The 19494-nt window shown below is 39.3% G+C and overlaps 2 protein-coding genes and 1 long non-coding RNA gene across 3 annotated transcripts; 2 read left to right on the forward strand and 1 right to left on the reverse strand.

Annotated features, from left to right (window-relative positions):
- Window positions 1–162: 162 nt before the first annotated feature.
- Window positions 163–16825, forward strand: LOC100690409 (neuropilin and tolloid-like protein 1). The gene is made up of 10 exons (XM_019347384.1): window positions 163–207; window positions 3145–3205; window positions 3986–4120; window positions 4225–4473; window positions 10177–10218; window positions 11943–12070; window positions 12665–12893; window positions 13697–13810; window positions 13895–14039; window positions 15739–16825. The coding sequence occupies exons 1-10, from the start codon at window positions 163–165 to the stop codon at window positions 16262–16264; spliced, it is 1674 nt and encodes a 557-aa protein (XP_019202929.1). The 3' UTR covers window positions 16265–16825.
- Window positions 16826–17236: 411 nt separating this feature from the next.
- Window positions 17237–19370, forward strand: atpsckmt (fATP synthase c subunit lysine N-methyltransferase). Its single transcript, XM_003456179.5, has 4 exons — window positions 17237–17799; window positions 18621–18758; window positions 18852–18902; window positions 18993–19370. The coding sequence occupies exons 1-4, from the start codon at window positions 17524–17526 to the stop codon at window positions 19152–19154; spliced, it is 627 nt and encodes a 208-aa protein (XP_003456227.1). The 5' UTR covers window positions 17237–17523; the 3' UTR covers window positions 19155–19370.
- LOC112842727 (uncharacterized) lies at window positions 17543–18614 on the reverse strand. The gene is made up of 2 exons (XR_003214728.1): window positions 18002–18614; window positions 17543–17835 (listed from the first exon to the last, which is right to left on the reverse strand). It is a non-coding gene; the product is annotated as an uncharacterized LOC112842727 (long non-coding RNA).
- Window positions 19371–19494: the final 124 nt, after the last annotated feature.

Below are 19494 nucleotides of genomic sequence, written 5' to 3' on the forward strand. Positions count from 1 at the left end.
GCATGTTGTCTTACTCCAAGCTGTATAGGCTCGAAAGCCTACTACCAATTAAGCATATTAGGTGATGTGCATCTCTGTAATGAGAAGGGGTGTGGTCTAATGACATCAACACCCTATATCAGGTGTGCATAATTATTAGGCAACTTCCTTTCCTTTGGCAAAATGGGTCAAAAGACGGACTTGACAGACTCAGAAAAGTCAAACATAGTGAGATATCTTGCAGAGGGATGCAGCAGTCTTAAAATTGCAAAGCTTCTGAAGCGTGATCATCGAACAATCAAGCGTTTCATTCAAAATAGTCAACAGGGTCACAAGAAGCGTGTGGAAAAACCAAGGCGCAAAATAACTGCCCATGAACTGAGAAAAGTCAAGCGTGCAGCTGCCAAGATGCCACTTGCCACCAGTTTGGCCATATTTCAGAGCTGCAACATCACTGGAGTGCCCAAAAGCACAAGGTGTGCAATACTCAGAGACATGGCCAAGGTAAGAAAGGCTGAAAGACGACCACCACTGAACAAGACACACAAGCTGAAACGTCAAGACTGGGCCAAGAAATATCTCAAGACTGATTTTTCTAAGGTTTTATGGACTGATGAAATGAGAGTGAGTCTTGATGGGCCAGATGGATGGGCCCGTGGCTGGATTGGTAAAGGGCAGAGAGCTCCAGTCCGACTCAGACGCCAGCAAGGTGGAGGTGGAGTACTGGTTTGGGCTGGTATCATCAAAGATGAGCTTGTGGGGCCTTTTCGGGTTGAGGATGGAGTCAAGCTCAACTCCCAGTCCTACTGCCAGTTTCTGGAAGACCCCTTCTTCAAGCAGTGGTACAACAGGAAGAAGTCTGCATCCTTCAAGAAAAACATGATTTTCATGCAGGACAATGCTCCATCACACGCGTCCAAGTACTCCACAGCGTGGCTGGCAAGAAAGGGTATAAAAGAAGAAAAACTAATGACATGGCCTCCTTGTTCACCTGATCTGAACCCCATTGAGAACCTGTGGTCCATCATCAAATGTGAGATTTACAAGGAGGGAAAACAGTACACCTCTCTGAACAGTGTCTGGGAGGCTGTGGTTGCTGCTGCACGCAATGTTGATGGTGAACAGATCAAAACACTGACAGGATCCATGGATGGCAGGCTTTTGAGTGTCCTTGCAAAGAAAGGTGGCTATATTGGTCGCTGATTTGTTTTTGTTTTTGAATGTCAGAAATGTATATTTGTGAATGTGGAGATGTTATATTGGTTTCACTGGTAAAAATAAATAATTGAAATGGGTATATATTTGTTTTTGTTAAGTTGTCTAATAATTATGCACAGTAATAGTCACCTGCACACACAGATATCCCCCTAAAATAGCTAAAACTAAAAACAAACTAAAAACTACTTCCAAAAACATTCAGCTTTGATATTAATGAGTTTTTTGGGTTCATTGAGAACATGGTTGTTGTTCAATAATAAAATTATTCCTCAAAAATACAACTTGCCTAATAATTCTGCACTCCCTGTAATAATAATAGTGTAATTATTCGCCAGACAATCTCATTATTCCGTAAAATGACATGAAACACATTGCATAAATACAGTATACAATATAAACCTATAGTCTGTGGTCTGCAAACAACATTTTACATCAACCTGGGTCGTTGGCTAGCTTTGTGTTAGCATGCTATCTGTGCAGACGCTTGCAAAGAGCATAGTACAGTATACTTGTCACCACCAATAACTGGCATTAGAGTTATGTCAAATGTTGTGGCTAGACCTGATTTAAATCCCGCTCCTACTTATCTAAGTTTGCCTTTAGCCTGAGGTTTTAGCCTGCTGTGGGGCTAGGTGAGAGAGTAATTTAAACAGGAAGAGGAGTGAGAGTACAGCAGTGCTGAGCAACACAAAGACAAGAAACATGAAAAAACATTATAAGATTATAAAGAATGTATGAAAAACACAAACAGGCTGCAGTGGACAGCATTCTTTGTTTTTAACACTCATTTGCAACACAAGGACTTCGCTTCTTTGCAACATGTCACATTGCATTTGTGACCATGCAATATGGGAACAGCTGCAGCTACAATACCTGTGTGAACGTGGGTCTGCAAAATTCTACCACATACTTACCAAGTGTTTTTTTATATAGTGCCTTTAAGTCAAATGCCTTCAGCAAAAGAGGCCCTTTTACATCATTGTTACCCTGTTATTATCAATAGCAGCTGCTGCAACATAATGCTTTGTTTTTTAAGGCCCGTGCTGTCCACTTTAGAACTTAGCGGTGTCAGAAATTGCAGAACACCTTTGCAGTTTTTAAAAAAAATGAATTTATGTATTTTTTTTTATTTTATAATGGAATTGTATAACAGATATACCTTCGGGTTTTGCGTCAGATTTCATGAAAACAGACATAAATTTGCCTGTTTGATAAGTGCTGAACATTTTATTTCATCCAATTAAACATGAAAACATTTAATTGGTAAAACTGCATTTTTGTTATAGTAAAGAATTGTTACTATTATTAATATTATTGAATTGATTCCAGTGAACTGTATTGATAACTGCGCTGACTGCGTTACTGGAGGCTGGATTAAGGCACCAAGCCTCGGGACAGCGCAGCCTTGTGAATGACCGGAGGCTGTATCTTTTCAGAGGATTAATGCAGCCTAAAGGTGGAGCAAAAATTGTGAAGGTTGGTGGCGGACGAGAGTGTAATCTTTTGAGCCGACGGAGACGCACGGCGGGAGAGATGGACAAGCCAGCTCTCGGATTTGGCGAATTCTCTGAGGAATTGATGGGTTGATCGACACTCTTTAACCCACAGCAAAAGGGGGCGCAGCAACTGAACTACACATCCTCAGGGAACAGACATGCTGCACAAACTTATGCTGCAAATCGGTAAGTTCCCTGAAACGTTCACTTATTGAACATAGTTCAGTAAGTAAGCGACCCTTGTTGTTCGTGCATGTGATTTAAAAAATATCAAATAGCTTTTATCTATAAGAAAGTAAAAACAGCAGCCACCGATTTACAGTCTCCTAGTCTAACCGGTGTTTATGCTGGTTTAGTTATCTGTTGTTGCTTTTTCAAAGTAAATACAAGCAACTCCCGACGAACAACATCATCTTTAACGTCTTCTTTTTTTGTGTCCTGTCAGCTTTAGCAGCAAGCCTCCTCTCACCTGAGCTGTCAAGTGCCACAGCTACTAAAAACAAAAGCTCAAGGTAATCCATCACATCCTGCCATATCATTCATGTAGCTGCAGAGGGCAGGTGGTCTGATACTCGAATACTACTCTGGGTTTTAACCAAACGTAGTGTAATGTATGAATATTAATCTATCATGAAAAATAATAAAACTAATTATCAGATTGAGTGATAGTTTGTGATAATGATGTCATGAGAAAAGTGCAGTGATAATAGTAAACTAATAAAATATCAATATAGTGCCAAAAATTACCGTAGCACAGTATAGTAAATAATTAACTAACCTTTTGGAATTCTTTTGTACAGTTACTTCTCCAGAATCTCTCATGATCTACACAGGCCTGTAGAACTTGTCAAGAAAGACAACTCACTCACAAAGTTAACCATGATCATTCAAGCCTGGTTCATAATTACATGATAACAATAATTTGTGAGGAGAAATGCTTAATCCAAAGTATTTTATATATTAGATTCCTTTGAAAGTAGTCAAATGAGAAAGGTGGGTGTATTCCTGGATCAAAGTGCTCCACCTGATTCTTCATCTCTCTTTAATTAGATAGTAAATAATAATCTTTGCATTTGTTTTGTAGTGTTAATATAAGAATATAACCTGTAATGCTGAAAAGTCGATTTTAACCATTTTCCATTGTTTCTGGCAATATCTTCTCAAAAGATGGAAAAGTCTGACTAATCCAATTTGTGCTACAAAAATATGGATGTTTTAAAACTAAAGATACAAGGATGTGATCTACTTTTGGTGAACTGTGTACTTTATATTGCCTGTGTACCCGCTTCTAGTAAAGAACAACTCGGGTGTGACACCAGCTGGGGAGTGTGGGACCTGGGTAAAGGAGCCTGATGGAGGGTATTTCACATCACCGAATTACCCTGAGAAATACCCACCTGAGAGGGAATGCATCTATATTATAGAAGGTGAGACCTTATCTTGTTTTGTTCTTTTTAGCATCCTTACAGTACCACTTCCCACTCCTCCTGCTGTTAACTTCACCTTCTCTCAACCTCTTGGCCTGTTGTAGCCTCTCCTCGGCAGTGCATCGACCTGTTCTTCGATGAGAAGTATTCCATCGAGCCCTCCTGGGAGTGTAAGTTCGACCACATTGAAGTCCGCGATGGTCCCTTTGGTTTCTCTCCCATAATTGGTCGCTACTGCGGGCAGGAAAGCCCGTCATATGTCCGCTCCAGTGGGAGGTACTTGTACATCAAATTTGTGGCTGATAGTGAACTGGAGGCCATTGGTTTCTCAGCACGATATAACTTCACAAAAGGTGAGTAAATGAAGCAAGTTTTGTCTTCATAAAAGCTGTATTTTACACTAAACAATTATTATTAATATTAAGCATAATTTTTTTAATCACTCACTCAACGAGACAAACAGTGGTAGAACTGTAGCCCAACTTTAAAGTTCTCTTCAGTGTGAGCATTGCCTTGCTCATTCTTTCAGTTTTAAGGTCAGGATGTACTCAAGTGTCCTCCATCAACAAAGCATTAAAATGTTTACATAAATTTGAAGCACATTACCTTCCCTGGAGTCAAAGGCATAGCTAGGTGGAGAATATAACTCACATGGTTCAGCGCAGAGTAAAACCTTGCTTGACATCGACAAAACAGATTTGATTCCATTACTTGTATGTTTAAATAGAAATGTGACTGAATGCTAACATGGTTGCAAAAAAGGAAGGAAAAATAAAAGAAAAATGCAGATTGTTCTGCATAATCTAATTTATTGAGGAAGGTAATGTTTAGAATCCATAGTTCCAAATCAGGGATAATTTGCGAGTGTTCTGTCTGATGACTGATGAGTGTATTAATCATTTATTGCATGTATTTTATTAATCATTTATTTAATTTAGTAATGACTTAATAAAAAAATCAATTTAAATTAATTTAATTCAATTTATTTTTATCTATGTAGCTCCAAATCACAACAACAGTTGCCTCTGGGCACTTTATATTGTAAGGTATAGACCTACAATAATACAGAGAAAGCCCCAACAGTCAGACAACCCCCATGAGCAAACACTTGGCGACAGCAGGAAGGAAAAATTCCCTTTTAACAGGAAGTAACCTCAGGCAGAACCAGGCTCAGGGAGCCATCTGCTGCAGTTGGTTGGGGGGTGAGATGAGCGAGACTGGACAAAAGACACGCTGGTTTTAGCTCTGGAACCACTTTAATAGGCTGGTTTTATCCAAACTAAATGCTGACCTTTGCCTGAAGTTCTGTGCTGTAGTTCTGTGTGTTTCTTATAAAAGCATAAGAAACTGATGAGTGAACTGAAGCGAGTTTCTATGCAGTTGATTAAATGATGAATAAGGAGACTCATTAAATAACCTGTAACAGACCTCACCCTCTTTGGAGAGCATGACAAAACAGTGGAAAACGTGTCTTTCAGACTTTGTCCTGAGTTCTGCCATCTTGCTGTTCTTACATCATACTGGCTGTAGCTCCATCTGTCGCGTACGCTGGCTGTTCAGAATATCACCACAGCTCTAAGCCTGTGTCTCCTTTCCTTGGCACGCTCTCACCGTCTTCACTGCTGTGACTTTGGCATTGTTGTCTACCCAAAGCATAGTCGGCCACCTCTTTTACCTCTTCTGACCCCCACTTTTGTGCTTGCCTGGTCATTGAGAGTGCAGCTAAAACAAATCAACGCTTGTATTTTTCAGTGCACTTAAATTGTAAGTTCAACTCATCAGAAGCCTTTTCAATCCCCAGATTGCATTAAAGGATGCGGAACAATATACACCACACCCTCGTGCTAATTGACAGCACGATGTCAGAAAGTTGCATTCTGTTGCAACTTTAATAGTAGTCTGGCAGCATGCTGCTGGGAATGTGCTCACATTTCCATTTGCAGTGCAGGCACACCAGCTGCAGCTAACAAGAGACGAGGAGGGGAACGCACGCGTATGCACTCATGCACACACGCACACAGAGGGGCTTGTTCCCTCAGTCCTTCCCACAGGACAGTTAATGAAAGCTTGTCTTCAGGGGAATACAGCTTGTCAGCGCTGAGCCGCAGCAGCAGCTTAAGGGAGTCCGAGGCAGATGCTTTATTAACTGCAGATTTTATAGGCCACCTACACTGATGGGGCAAAGCCTAATCTGCATCTCTTTGTCTGTCTGTCATCTATCCGTCTTTACTTTTTCTTTTTTAATTTGATTGCGTCTCAGGACATAATTCTTTTTATTCGACAAAGGAACGTTCCACTTTTTGACTCTCCGGCCCTAAGAGTCTATCCTGTGCTGTTTCTTCTTCTTCTTTCTTTGTTTTTTCCCAAATTATTTGCCAGAATTTGTTTGCCAAATGTGCATGTCATGGCAATATTAGTTATTCCACAACATTTTTCAGATAATAAACATGCCCTTTCAGTTTTTACAGCTAATTAGGGTGATTGGACAATATATTTTATACACTGAAGCACTTTTTTTCCAAACAGCCTCCTAACATCCTGTCCCTTTAAGAAGATGCTTTGCATTATTAGCAGATCAGGAGAAGCTGTTTTCTGTGTGTTTACATCAAATGTAATGAGTCCTTAATACCAAATGTTAATCTCCCATCTAATTCCACCCGTCAGGGTTGGCAGGAGAGAATAAATTCACCCATATGCACACAAGCTTGCAAAGAATATTTAACAAGAGTGCACACTCTAGACTGACTCTAGAGTCATTTCTATTTAAGCATATTATGGCCACAAGGTGGTTTTTGGTCTTTATTGATAATGCACGAGCTTTTGGTTAATAAAACTATTGATGGACAAGCTTTTAGCTTCACTTTATTGTATTATATAGCGCTTTATTTGCATGTTATTAATGGCTGATTAGTTCTGTCGCTCTGTGTGTTTGCACTCAGTCTGTGGATGCTTTGCTAACTAAGCTTTAGCTAATAACTTAGCACTTCACCTTCATGACTTAATCTGGTCAGTTGTGGTACAAAAACAAGCAAAGAAAGAAAGAAACAAACAAACAAAAGCTAAAGTAGAGATGGCTAAAAATGCTTCACAATGTTTCACAATAGTCTTTGTAAACTAATTGATGATGTCAGAGTGGCTGTGTCCATCTTAATATACAGTCTATGTTCTGTGACATGTTTGTGTGGCTGAGAACAGTGTCACAGTTTAACTAATGAAATATACACAGTCAAACACAGTCACATATAGATATATGCACATAAATAATTCTGCAAACGTTTCACTCATTTTCAAGCTGAGTGAGATGAATATAGAAGTAATTTTCATAAATCAGGCTTTGTATTCCACCTTTTTCCATCTTACATTAGGCATAAAACCTCTGGTAAGGTATTGTTGCATCACAAACCCACAAACACACAAACAAACAGGAATGAACGTGATTAATCTGTCTGATCCTGGAGCAGAAATAGGTTAGAAACACGAGAGAATTAATAAGAGTCCTTGTTGATTTGAGGCCAAGTTGCGTCCATCACCTGGTCCTCCCACATCACAACCCCTGACCACTGGGCTACTTTACTGGTTATGGAAAAATATTGGAAAATGTGAGAATTTATGCTTGGAAAATAAACAGTTTGTTTTATTTTTGCTGGAGCCTAATCTGACCTCAACAACTAAGCTGGTACGTCAGGATTTATAATCCACCTAGCGAGTAGATTCATCAGCACAAAGGTTTAGAACAAAATATCTGTCTGCTCCCTTCCTCGTGCTAAATGTGTTTCTCTGTTTTTGATGAGGAGCATCAGGGTTTCTTTTTGCAGAGGGGGGATGGTGGGTTTAAAAAAGGGCAGAGGAAATGAACAGGCACATAGATTACATAAGCTTAGGCCAGCCGTGTTTTTATTTTATTTTGCAATACGTCTTTAATGTTGTCATTTTTAGTTTAGTGTTATTTTGCGCTTACTTTATCCAACAACTGAAGCTCAGAGATTTTGTTTAATCTGTTTTTCTTGACAAAATTGGTGCACATATCTCGTGTATTACAGAATAGAGGTTGACCTTTATTTGTGAAAAAAACAAAAACAAAACAAAATGAAGAGCCTTAAGCCCTGACCACATGTAACTACAAAATATATGTGGGTCAAGCCATGAACAATCAATCTGACCCCTAAATAGGGGTGGCTCAAAGGGTTGGCTTAAGTCTAGGAAATAAACAAAAAATACAATCTTTTTAAAACCCATTTAAGTAACTCATGTGTAACTAACACATTTTTGAGCGTGAAATAAAACTTTAGTAGAAAATAATTTTGGCACAGAAGGAATTGAGGATAGCCAAGACGAGCCTGTATTAAAATGTAGATTAAATAGAGCTAATATTGCATCACACTGCATCACAGACCTTAACCCTCTGGAGCCAACGGACGCCCCAGCACGTCGCAGCCTCGCTAAGTCTCCGTTTCCTCTTGTGTCCAAAGTGTGGAATTCAAACTATGTAGCAGCTTTTAATCCTAACAGTTTGGTGCATGTAAGTTCTGCACCATAAAAATAGATTGAAGCTGACAAAATAACCATGTGTATGTTGTGGACACATCTAACCGTAAATAACTCAAAGGCCTTTTAGATATTTACGTGATAAAGTTACTGTTAAACTATACAAAATTAAACATACAAAATTAAAAATGTTCTGTGTCACATTTAGTATTTTATTTTAGATCCCTTTATAGATATTTGGGATTGAGGGATTTGGTTCAGTTTGAGCACATATCATGACTTAGACCTCAGAGTGTTAAACTGGTGCAGTTTTGTTGATTAATGCTCAAAGTGGGTTATAGAAAGGGACTTAAAAGTACTTAGACTGAGTGTAAAATTGATTTGGTGGTTTTTCAGCCTTGAAAATTTCATCTTACTGTTTCCTATATGAAGGTATGAGAAACACTGGAAAAAACTAGATAAACTAAAAAGCACCAAACTGTTGTATTTTGGACTCTCAAGGCGTTTATTCTATAAAGATTTTGTAAGCCTTCATTAACTAGACAAAGTTTAATGTAAAAAAAAATCGAAAGAAACGAAATCAGCTGAATTTGAAGGAGTCAGGTGGGAACATTTCTGTCCTGATCCTGGCGATTGTCAGCTAATGGTATTCCTCCCTCCCTTTGGTTGTCGATTTACTTGGTACGTAGCCACTTTGTGTTGCTATTAATTATTTTTGTCTGTGATCAGTGCAAGTTGAATAATTAACTAACATTTCATGGTCCTTGGTCACATCATTGCTAAACTCTTCTTAGTTCTACGCTGCTCCTTTTTGTCAATATGTGCACCAAATGGCTCTCCTATTCTCTGGAACTCTGTTAAATGGATGCAGCACTCTTGCATTTGTTTTTTTGATGATGGTGGTAGAGGGTCTAACGGACAGTCTGGCCAAAAAATCTCCCCTAGATGTTCAGTTGAGACATGGCTAATGATTCACATCATTATCATCTGCATCAATCAAACCATACAGTGAACCCTTGTGCCCTATGGATGGGTGTATTTTCATCCTGTGAGTAATCACTCCAGTAAGGATAGAAATGTTAGATAAAGGTTTAGGAGAAAGGTGATCACTGAGAAAAACTTTGCATTTATTAGCAGTGACTCTTACGTCTTTAGGGGAGAAGTGGACACAAACCATGTGAGTAAAATGGACCCACTGGTTAAACAGAGTCACCCAGGCTCTTGACTGTATTGGTTAGTTTGTCACGCGTCTGCATGTTTCGACATTTCTTCCAACTGTACTGCATTTACTGAGCATATGCAAATGCATTTAAACATTATACACCAATCATCCACGACAATAAGACCACCTGCAAATGTTGTGTGAGCCTTCTTCTTCTGCAATAACAGCTCTGGCACCTTGACACAAAACATCTGGGGATGTCGTCCACAAGACATCTGCCACACAAACATCTTTAAACACCTTATGTGTACACAATTTTAAATGCATGTGTTTACCACATGTGTGGAGTACATCATGTTATAAAGATTTATTTGCCTCTTACAAGACCGCTGTTATGTTCTGCTTTTAGATCCCGAGTTTAAAGAGCTTGGGGAACTGCCAGCTCTACCATGTGAGTATTAAACTTGTGTGTGATCATGATACAACAGAATATTAGACACAAAGCAGAAAGTCAGTGCAGTGCTTGATTAAATTGATATTTATTAACATCAAAGTAGGAAATGAGTTGTTAAATCAAATTTACATACTGCAGGAAAAATTTCATGTTGTTGGAAAACTGCAGTACATTACATGTGTCATGTTTTAATAACTTAGACGTTTGTATATGGTGACTTTGTTACACATTAGTCTGAGCTCACAGTACATAAATCTGTGAGCTAGAGGTTAGCAAGTATGATTATAATGTTATATGGAGGCAAAATCCTAAATTAGCATTACTGCAGTGTTATTAGTGATTATTGGAAACTGGAAAGTGCATACAGTAATGGGTGCTAGTTTTAACCTTTCCAAATTAATGTATCAGTTTGCCAATCTGCCAAGAGAACCAATGTTGGAGGTAAAAAAAACCCCTAAAACTATAATGAAGTGTATTTAAATTTTTGACTTAGGTACATCTCCACACATACATGTTTTTTCCTCAGAATTTTGTTAATAACAGTACTAGAAAACCCTTCATATTCGATGCTACAAGATGTGAAAATTTAAATCGAGTCTAAAATTTGAATTTGGAAACTTAATTTGTGACATCACAACCAGTTTTGAACTGTCAAAGGGGAAACTCACACAAGTGTTCGGTGATACATAGTTAGCCTATGTAAAATAAAAATGTTTATTTTACATTGAAAATGTTAAATGCTGTTTAACATTTTCACCTTGCCAAGGGCAAGCCCAACTCCAAAAAGGATGGGATGCCGTGCAAAAAGGAAAATAAAAACATAATTCTTGCTTTTGGAGATCTCAGAAACCTATATTGTATTCACAATAAGACACTGAAAACGTTTACTTTTACGTTATGAAAAATATTAGTTCATTTTGAAATTGATGGCAACAGCATATCTGAAAAAATGTGATGTCTGGAAAAGTAAGTGGTGGTAAAAAGAAACATTCTGCAGCAAATTAGGTGAATCAAAATATTCAGAGAATCTGGAAGAATCTCTGTGCACAAGGGGACAAGGCTGGAAATCATGAAAAAAAAAACAACAACATTATTCTGTTATGGAAATCAGTGCCCGGTCTCAGGAACACTTCCAGAAGTCATTGTCCATGAACACAAATCACTGTGCCGTCCATGAACGCGGGTTAGAGATTTAGCATACAAAGAAGAAGCCATATGGTCCAGAAACACTGCCGTCTTCTCTGGGCTTGCACATCTAGAAAGGCATCATCAGTGTTGAAAGGCGTGTTTTCAGGGAAAAAGACACCATTTAAAATTTTACCAAGACAATACCAAACCGCATACTGCATCTATTAGAACAGCATAACTTTGCAGGATTGAACTGGCCTGCCTATAGTCCAGACTTTGCACCAGTTGAAAACGTTTTGCACATCATGGAATGAAAAACACAAAAAAGAAGGCCCTGCACTATAGTACAGCTAGAATCTATTTTCTCAGTTTAAGCATTTGATATTTTCTCTATGTTTTACTGTCAATAATATATGAGTTTATGAGGCTTGCAGACCACTGGATTCCATTTTATTTTACGGAGCAGTCGAGGTTGCATAAATCTTCAAATCAAGCATCAAGTACTACAGAAAACCTGTCTCTACAACTGAAACGGGCTTCATTGTTACAACAGCATTGTTTTAACTATTACGTAAAACTGCTGCTCTCCACAGTTTGTGAGTTTGAGATGAATGGTCCAGAAGGCTACGTAGATTCAACGCAGATAGCTAAGGAAGGCCGGGCGCAGCAGACTGAAGCTGTGGACTGCAGATGGTACATCAGGGCTCCACCGAGAGCCAAGGTCTGCATACTGTGTGCCATTTCTTTCTTTCTTATTTACACAATCTCTGCTACTCACAGATGGAATTTGACTCTACTAGAAACTTCAGATACCTGGAATTGTGATGATTGATTGTTGAGACAGTAGGCCAGTGTTCTACATGTAACATATTGTGAACATCACATTTTTTCATTATTCTGCTCAGCAATGACTGAAGTGAAACTGGAGTTTAAAAACACCACTTCAGTGAAACTGCTTAAACAGTTCTCATTTAATGATGTTGAAGTTGGTTGTTTTCAGACAAACACTGCAGAATTCTTTAAAACCATCTTTAAAACGTCCAGAGATGTCAACCTTTCAGAGCTCAGTAAATGACTGCAGGTCAACAAAATCTTGCTAATTAAACAGTATTACTGTTAGTATTGACACATCTAGATTTCTTTTGTCACTGTTGCATATTTGAGCCATTTCAAAGAGGAATTTTTATGTGGTAAATAGTGAAGGTTTTCAAGTCATGAAAAAAATGAAAGGAGAAAAACATAAAGATGTCCCAGTGTTATTAAACTCTGGTCCATTCACAGCACTCTTTCTTCTCATCCATTTGTCTCCTCACAGATCTACATGCGTTTTCTTGAGTATGAGATGCATAACTCCAATGAGTGTAAGCGTAACTTTGTTGGCATCTATGACGGCAGCAGTTCCGTTGAGCACTTGAAGAATAAGTTTTGCTCCACTGTGGCCAACGATGTCATGCTGGTTACCTCTGTGGGGGTGGTGAGACTGTGGGCAGACGAGGGCAGCAGGAAGAGCAGATTCAAAATCCTCTTTACAACCTTCCATGAGCGTGAGTAAATCTGTCTGCCTGAGATTTGTTTAAACATCTTTTAAAGACCAACGTTTACAGGAAAATGATAAATAATGAGTAGAATTTGGATAACAAGTGTTCAGGGCATTGCAACAGTGAAGTATATACATCTATACATCATCTTGCAGTGAGCAAGCACTTGGTAACAGTGGGAAGAAAAAACTCCTGTTTAACAGGAAGAAACTTCTGGCAGAATGAAGCTCAGGGAGGAGCAGCCAGCAGAAGGCTATCTGTGTTGGCTGCTGGCTTTTAGGGAAGGGAGTGGTGCTGTTCCTTAGCAAGCCCATAGCTAATGTTGTTCAATTCAATTCAATTTTATTTATATAGCGCCAAATCACAACAACAGTCGCCTCAAGGCACTTTGTATTGTAAGGTAGACCCTACAATAATACATACAGAGAAAAACCCAACAATCAAATGACCCCCTATGAGCAAGCACTTTGGTGACAGTGGGAAGGAAAAACTCCCTTTTAATAGGAAGAAACCTCCGGCAGAACCAGGGTCAGGGAGGGGCCTGGTCGCAGCCATCTGCTGCGACCAGTTGGGATGAGAGAAGGAAGACAGGATAGAAGACATGCTGTGGAAGAGAGACAGAGATTAATAACAAGTACGATTCAATGCAGAGAGGTCTGTTAACACATAGTGAGTGAAAAAGGTGACAGTCTGTGTCTGTTTAGGCAGAAATGGAGCCAAAAGTGCGTATAGTTAAAGTCTGACTTTGAAATAGAACATATTGTTTTATTTGAGCTGCAGCCGAATCTTTCGTGCCTGTCTCGTTTCAGCTCCGTGTGAGAGAGACACTTTCTTTTGCCATAGCAACATGTGCATCAACCACACCCTGGTGTGCAACGGCATCCAGAACTGTGTTTACCCATGGGATGAGAATCACTGCAAAGGTATGTTGAAATTCCAACCACCAGCCACATGGTGTTTTCACAAAACACGCCTGTGATTTCTGTCTGTGTCATCCCCTCAACCAGAGAAGAGGAAACCGAGCATCCTGGATACGCTAGATAACACTAACCTCACTATCATTGGAGTAACCTGTGGTCTGGTCGTCATCCTGCTCATCATCTCTGTCATCATCCAGGTCAAACAGCCTCGCAAGAAATACATCATCCGCAGGTAAAGTCTCGGTAAATTGTTATTTAGTAGTATTGTCAAAAAGAGAACAAGGGGAATGAAAGACTTTAGTGGTTAAATAAACCAAAGCATTCAGAACTATAGAACTTTGTAGACATCAAGGCCCTGTTCACACGTACGCGGGTATTTTTTGGTAATCTTCCTTTCAGAGTGAACATTTTCAGAAGTATTTACTTGTGAACAAAGTCTTGGTAGATGTGTGGTGTGTTTTTATATGAACAGATTTTTAAATAATAAACAAAACACCTGTGTATATCAGAATATAGCCCAAAATCACAAGTGTACAGTTCCTAATAAATGCTGATGCTGCTTCATATGTGCTTTGCTAGGACTGAGATATACCTTTAACTATCAATTTGATCAATTTATAGATCTTGATCTATCTTTACTCATTAGCCAAAATCGCTTGATTTGAGCAGTGTTTAAAACTGCACATTTACGCAGTTGTAAAAGAGTAAAGGGCACGACTTTCAAAATTCTGTTACAGGTCAGACATTTTAACCCTCACATTAATATCAATAACAGGGGCTTTTAATTGTAAACATAAAAATGAAGATTGGAAATGACTGAAAAGGTAAGGCAATACTTTCTCTATGAGGAATTGTAGACTTTTTTGTCAATCACGGTCCTTTGGAGGTGGCGTCCAAATGTCCAGAAAGAAGACTCCCCCACTCTTTTCCATGTGTTGTGACCATCTTGCATCCTTAGTTAATGGTGTAGAATAATGAAGTCGTGCCAGATAGGAAATAAAAACTGCCAGTTATTCATACTTAAACCTTCTGGTTACTGTTAAAATGTACATGTAATGTGCATATGTATTTGCAAATGTTACACTCAATTTACGTGCTAGGCGTACGTTCACAAACCTGTGTTCTGCCAGAAAGTGATTTCTGATGTTTCTATATGTTTTCTACCCATAACACCTTTGCCTATATTCTTAAATAAACTGTAGTCAACTGGATTCCCACAGAGGTTATAAAATGAAGGAATAACCTGCTTTGTCTCTATGACTCTGTGTTATTGTACCTACATTATAATCAATTCAGTCCTTTATGGAAACTTAATATCTTTTAATAGAACTCTAATGTTACATTTGTTGCAATTTCTGCTGCAATCTTGGCCATATCTCTGTTGAAAAAGACATTTTTATTGTCAGTGACAATTTTACCTGGATAAGTAACAGATTGCAGCACCTACCTTGTAACAGCAATGTTGTTTGTGGCTCAAAGTGACTTGATATCATTCATAAGAGATACGTTTGACAGATAGGCAATACGTTTCAATCCACTTCTAACAAACATGTATAGATATGCTATGATCATTACAGTATGGTGATAATGATGATGTCCGTGAAAGGGTTTGTCTGGTTTTAAATTTTTTAGCTTTTGGACTGCAGTTTAGAAATGTGCATATGTATAAATGCCTGAATTACAGACCTTTAGTTTCAAATTGCACATGAGCAGCCAGGCATGTTGAAAACCCACATGCTAGCATTTTGTTCTTTCTACTTTTAGCTTACATTTTATTCACATTAATGGGGATTTATACACATTTATCATTGTCTGTGTAGCTACATTCAAAGTTTCTCTTGCACATTCCTAAACATTTATTGTATCTGTACTCTGGAACTGTAGGTCTGGATGTCTGTGCATGTACTCTCTTTCCCTCTTTGGATCCACAGAGATGATTTTGATCCTGCCCTCCTCCACCCCGGTTTTGAGCCTCCTCACTATGAACTCTGTACACTGCGCCGTGCCCCCTCAGGTGACCTGACCGATCCTGCCCTGGCCGAGGACTTTGACAAGTTCCACAAGCTGAGACGCTCCGAAAGCAAATGCATCCGCGACCACCACTGTGGCTCTCACCAGGGCAGTGTCCACGGTAGCCGCAGCAACTTGAGCGTGAGGGACGCCACCATTGTACCTGATGGGGGCGCTCTTGTGTCCCAGTTGCAGCCAGTGATGGTGAACCAGCAGTCGCCCCGACTCTCTCACCACAACACGCCGACGAGTCGACGGAACATTGTGGTGATGAAGCACAGCTACTCACAGGACGCTGCAGGAGGGTACAGGGCAGAGGAGGAGGAGGATTTAATGATGGATGATGGTCCCACTACCAGTCAGCACCACATGTACCATCATCCAATCCACCACGGCCCATCAGGGCTTGACCACACTGTCCATCGTACACTGTCTAATGACTTCTAATTAAAAGAACAACAAAAGGTCCCAAATGAAACTGCAGTAAAAATTAATATTCCAAATAGAGGTGGCCAATTTTTTAATTTTTCTTTTAACCTAGTATGGTCAGTAGAGTTCCTTTTTCTCAAACATTCCAAGTAATTTCCAAGAATGCAATCCAAAAGTCTTTTTAATAGTAATTCCCCAAAACCAAAGAGTTTAGGAGCTATCTTGAATGGTATACTGCTCTGTCAATGTAATTCATGAGAGATGGTTCCAAGGATAAGTAGACCTATTTTGCTGGATCACAGTTCCATTTTGTCCTTTTTGAGTTCCTTGTTTGTTTAAATTTTCCACTCTAGGCTAGAATATGTCACATGGATCAAATCATATTCAATATAATATTATTAATTAATTATTTTGATGTTTGAAGTGTTTCCTATATGGCTGAACATGCCTACAACACCAAAGCAAGAAAAATGCAATTATAAGTGTTATTTATCATCCGATTTACATGTATGTCAGGTCATATTGTGGCTGATTTATTTCATTTTATTTACTGAATTAAATATTTACCCTCTGCTTGAATTTGACCATGGCACAGCATATTTATTTGTGTGTGTGTGTGTGTGTGTGTGTGTGTGTGTGTGTGTGTGTTTGCAAAAGCCAGTCTCAGATGAATGGTTCATCACAAATGAAAAACATTAAATACACATTTGAATAAAAGGTCAGAATTTAGCCACCAGAACATTATTCACAGAATTCTGGCATTTTATCGATGAGTTTGGTCCTTGGTCACACAAAGTTTATCAGTGATTGTCATAAAAATAGCTCACGAAATAGATTCATTATCTAGTTACTTTTAGGTTTGCAATTGGAAATTGGTGTTTATTATTATTTGTTATTTTTTATATATATATTTTATTTATTTATTTTTAACCACGCTCGAAACATAATGAAAGCTAGCTTGAATGGGAACGAAAGCGGGGAGGAACGGTTTGTAGTCCCTCTTTGTCATCCACTCGGGCCGATTATAGCCTTGCACAGGTCGTGTATTACAATGCTTACATGTTACAATAACATATAAATAACAGGACGTTGAACTATGATAATCTCTTTTTTCGTAACTAAGGACAACATAGACTTGCAATTTATTCGAACAATATTTAATTTCATTTATGAAAACGTGAGCTCGAATAAGTAAGAGCTTGCTAGCTGAAACACAGTCCCCGCTGTCATTCATGGAGTTCAGTGAACGATTGCATACGTTGCGTTAAACTAGCGTCATGTCACAAGAGGAGCTCCTGCTGGACTCGGGACAGCCTAATGAGGATAACAGGGACAGAAAGGGCAGGAGCCGCATTGGGCTCGTCGTAACAGGGGTAGTGGGAGGGTCGCTGGTTGCTCTGTACGCGGTGGCTGCTCCGTTCGTGGCCCCTGCCCTGAGGAAAGTCTGCCTCCCGTTTGTCCCGGCCACCACGACTCAGGTGGAAAACGTCCTCAAGGCGTTAAGGGCAAGGTCGGGAACCCTGGTGGACATAGGGAGCGGAGATGGAAGGATAGTAAGTACTGTTCGGCCCTCTGACCCCCCTCAGGAACTATAAAGTTATAGTTGCAAGAAAAATAAAAAGGTATGGAAAGTCTTTAGAGAAACCATTATTTTATGCAAGGCGCAGTTATAGCTTAACAAAATATAATCAAACTTTTAAAAAAAAGCTCGTAAATCATGTCTTAGTAATTGCAAAAGGCTCCTTTATCACCTACAAGCTCCAGCAGGTGTGTCCTGTAGCTGTTCAGGAGAACAGGGGACCAGTTCCGCCCTACAGACTCTTTAGTTTATGAGTGTCTGGGATGTCATGTGGCTGAACGGTTCTCTACAGGTTATGCCACAGCTGTTCGACTGTTATGTTGTGGGTTTACTTTTGTGCTTTGGATCGTGTCTTACACCTTTAGCCATCCTCTCCCAAGCTTCAGGTCAGGTCATAACTGTTGTCCTGATATCTTCTGTTGTTTATACAGTTTTGAAATAGTCCTGGTCTTGTGACAGCTGGGCTAGGCTTAAAAAAATCCAGGGCTAGTGCAGCGTTAGGCTTGGAAGTTACCACCCATGAAGGCCAGAGGGTTAAAAAAATGGAAACTGTTTTTGAAATAATGTCAACATATCTTTTTGTCTTTCAAATAAATCTCTTCTCCAGTAACACAATGAGATCTCTGTGGGTTTTTAGATTTTCATCTTCTCTCTGTGTCTAAAAATTGAGCTTAGACTTCAGCAAACAGCCTTAAAGCGTGAAAATTGAATTTCAGTACCGACCAATCTAACATGATTTACAAACATGGGGGGGTTATTACAGTGAACTATACTGTTTCCCCTTGCTTCTTGCAGGTGATTGCAGCAGCCAAACATGGTTTTCGTGCGTCAGGGTTTGAGCTGAACCCCTGGTTGGTGTGGTATTCTCGCTACAGGGCCTGGAGGGAGGGAGTCTACCGCTCCACCTCATTCCACATCTCAGACTTGTGGAAGGTCAGTGGTTTCTGAAAACAGATCTTTGTTTTACAGACATCTGCTGTAACGAAGTTAGTCATTTAGCATGTTACTTCCTTTTTCCTTTCTTAGGTCAGCTTTGCTCAGTACTCCAATGTTGTCATTTTTGGAGTCCCTCAGATGGTGAGTACCTCTGTGTCTCAAAAAAATGCATAAACTTGTGGAGTTCAAATCATCATGCTCATCATGTTTGTTTGCTGCTTTTATCTTCAGATGGAGAAGCTTGAGCTGAAATTGGCAAGCGAGCTGCCTAGCACAGCCAAGGTGGTGGCCTGTCGCTTCCCCTTCCCTACGTGGATTCCTGAAAGCACCGCAGGGGAGGGCATAGACACTGTATGGGTGTACGATGCAAAGACATTTAAATCACACCTGTAACATAAGAAGATCAAGTCTAGAACACCATTCTACTCTCAGATTATTTTAAAACTTTTGTAAAAATTTTGATAAAAAAGTAACTGGAAATAGTTACATATATCTCTTAACATTTAAAACTACAAAAACAGGAAAAAAGGAAACGACCAGTGCTGTACATTTGAAATGTGTGACCATGTGAAATGACCATGACAATAAATAGTGATGATTAAGAATAAGTATTACTGTTTATTAATTGTTGTATAACGTTGCCCAGAAGTTTCAGTGCAAGTTGCAGGGATTATACCAGAGTCCTAGGAGGAAGCTGAACAGCCAACACACATCTTGGCAATTATTTTTGGCA

Source organism: Oreochromis niloticus, linkage group LG18 (assembly GCF_001858045.2).
Source record: "Oreochromis niloticus isolate F11D_XX linkage group LG18, O_niloticus_UMD_NMBU, whole genome shotgun sequence".
NCBI lineage: Eukaryota > Metazoa > Chordata > Actinopteri > Cichliformes > Cichlidae > Oreochromis > Oreochromis niloticus.

Coding starts and splice junctions, on each gene's coding strand:
- LOC100690409 (XM_019347384.1), top strand. CDS start 163: ATGGGTCAAAAGACGGACTTGACAGACTCAGAAAAGTCAAACATA. Junction 12,894..13,696: donor CTTTACAACCTTCCATGAGC/GTGAGTAAATCT, acceptor GTCTCGTTTCAG/CTCCGTGTGAGAGAGACACT. Junction 13,811..13,894: donor GGATGAGAATCACTGCAAAG/GTATGTTGAAAT, acceptor CCCCTCAACCAG/AGAAGAGGAAACCGAGCATC.
- atpsckmt (XM_003456179.5), top strand. CDS start 17,524: ATGTCACAAGAGGAGCTCCTGCTGGACTCGGGACAGCCTAATGAGGAT. Junction 17,800..18,620: donor GGAGCGGAGATGGAAGGATA/GTAAGTACTGTT, acceptor TGCTTCTTGCAG/GTGATTGCAGCAGCCAAACA. Junction 18,759..18,851: donor ACATCTCAGACTTGTGGAAG/GTCAGTGGTTTC, acceptor TTCCTTTCTTAG/GTCAGCTTTGCTCAGTACTC.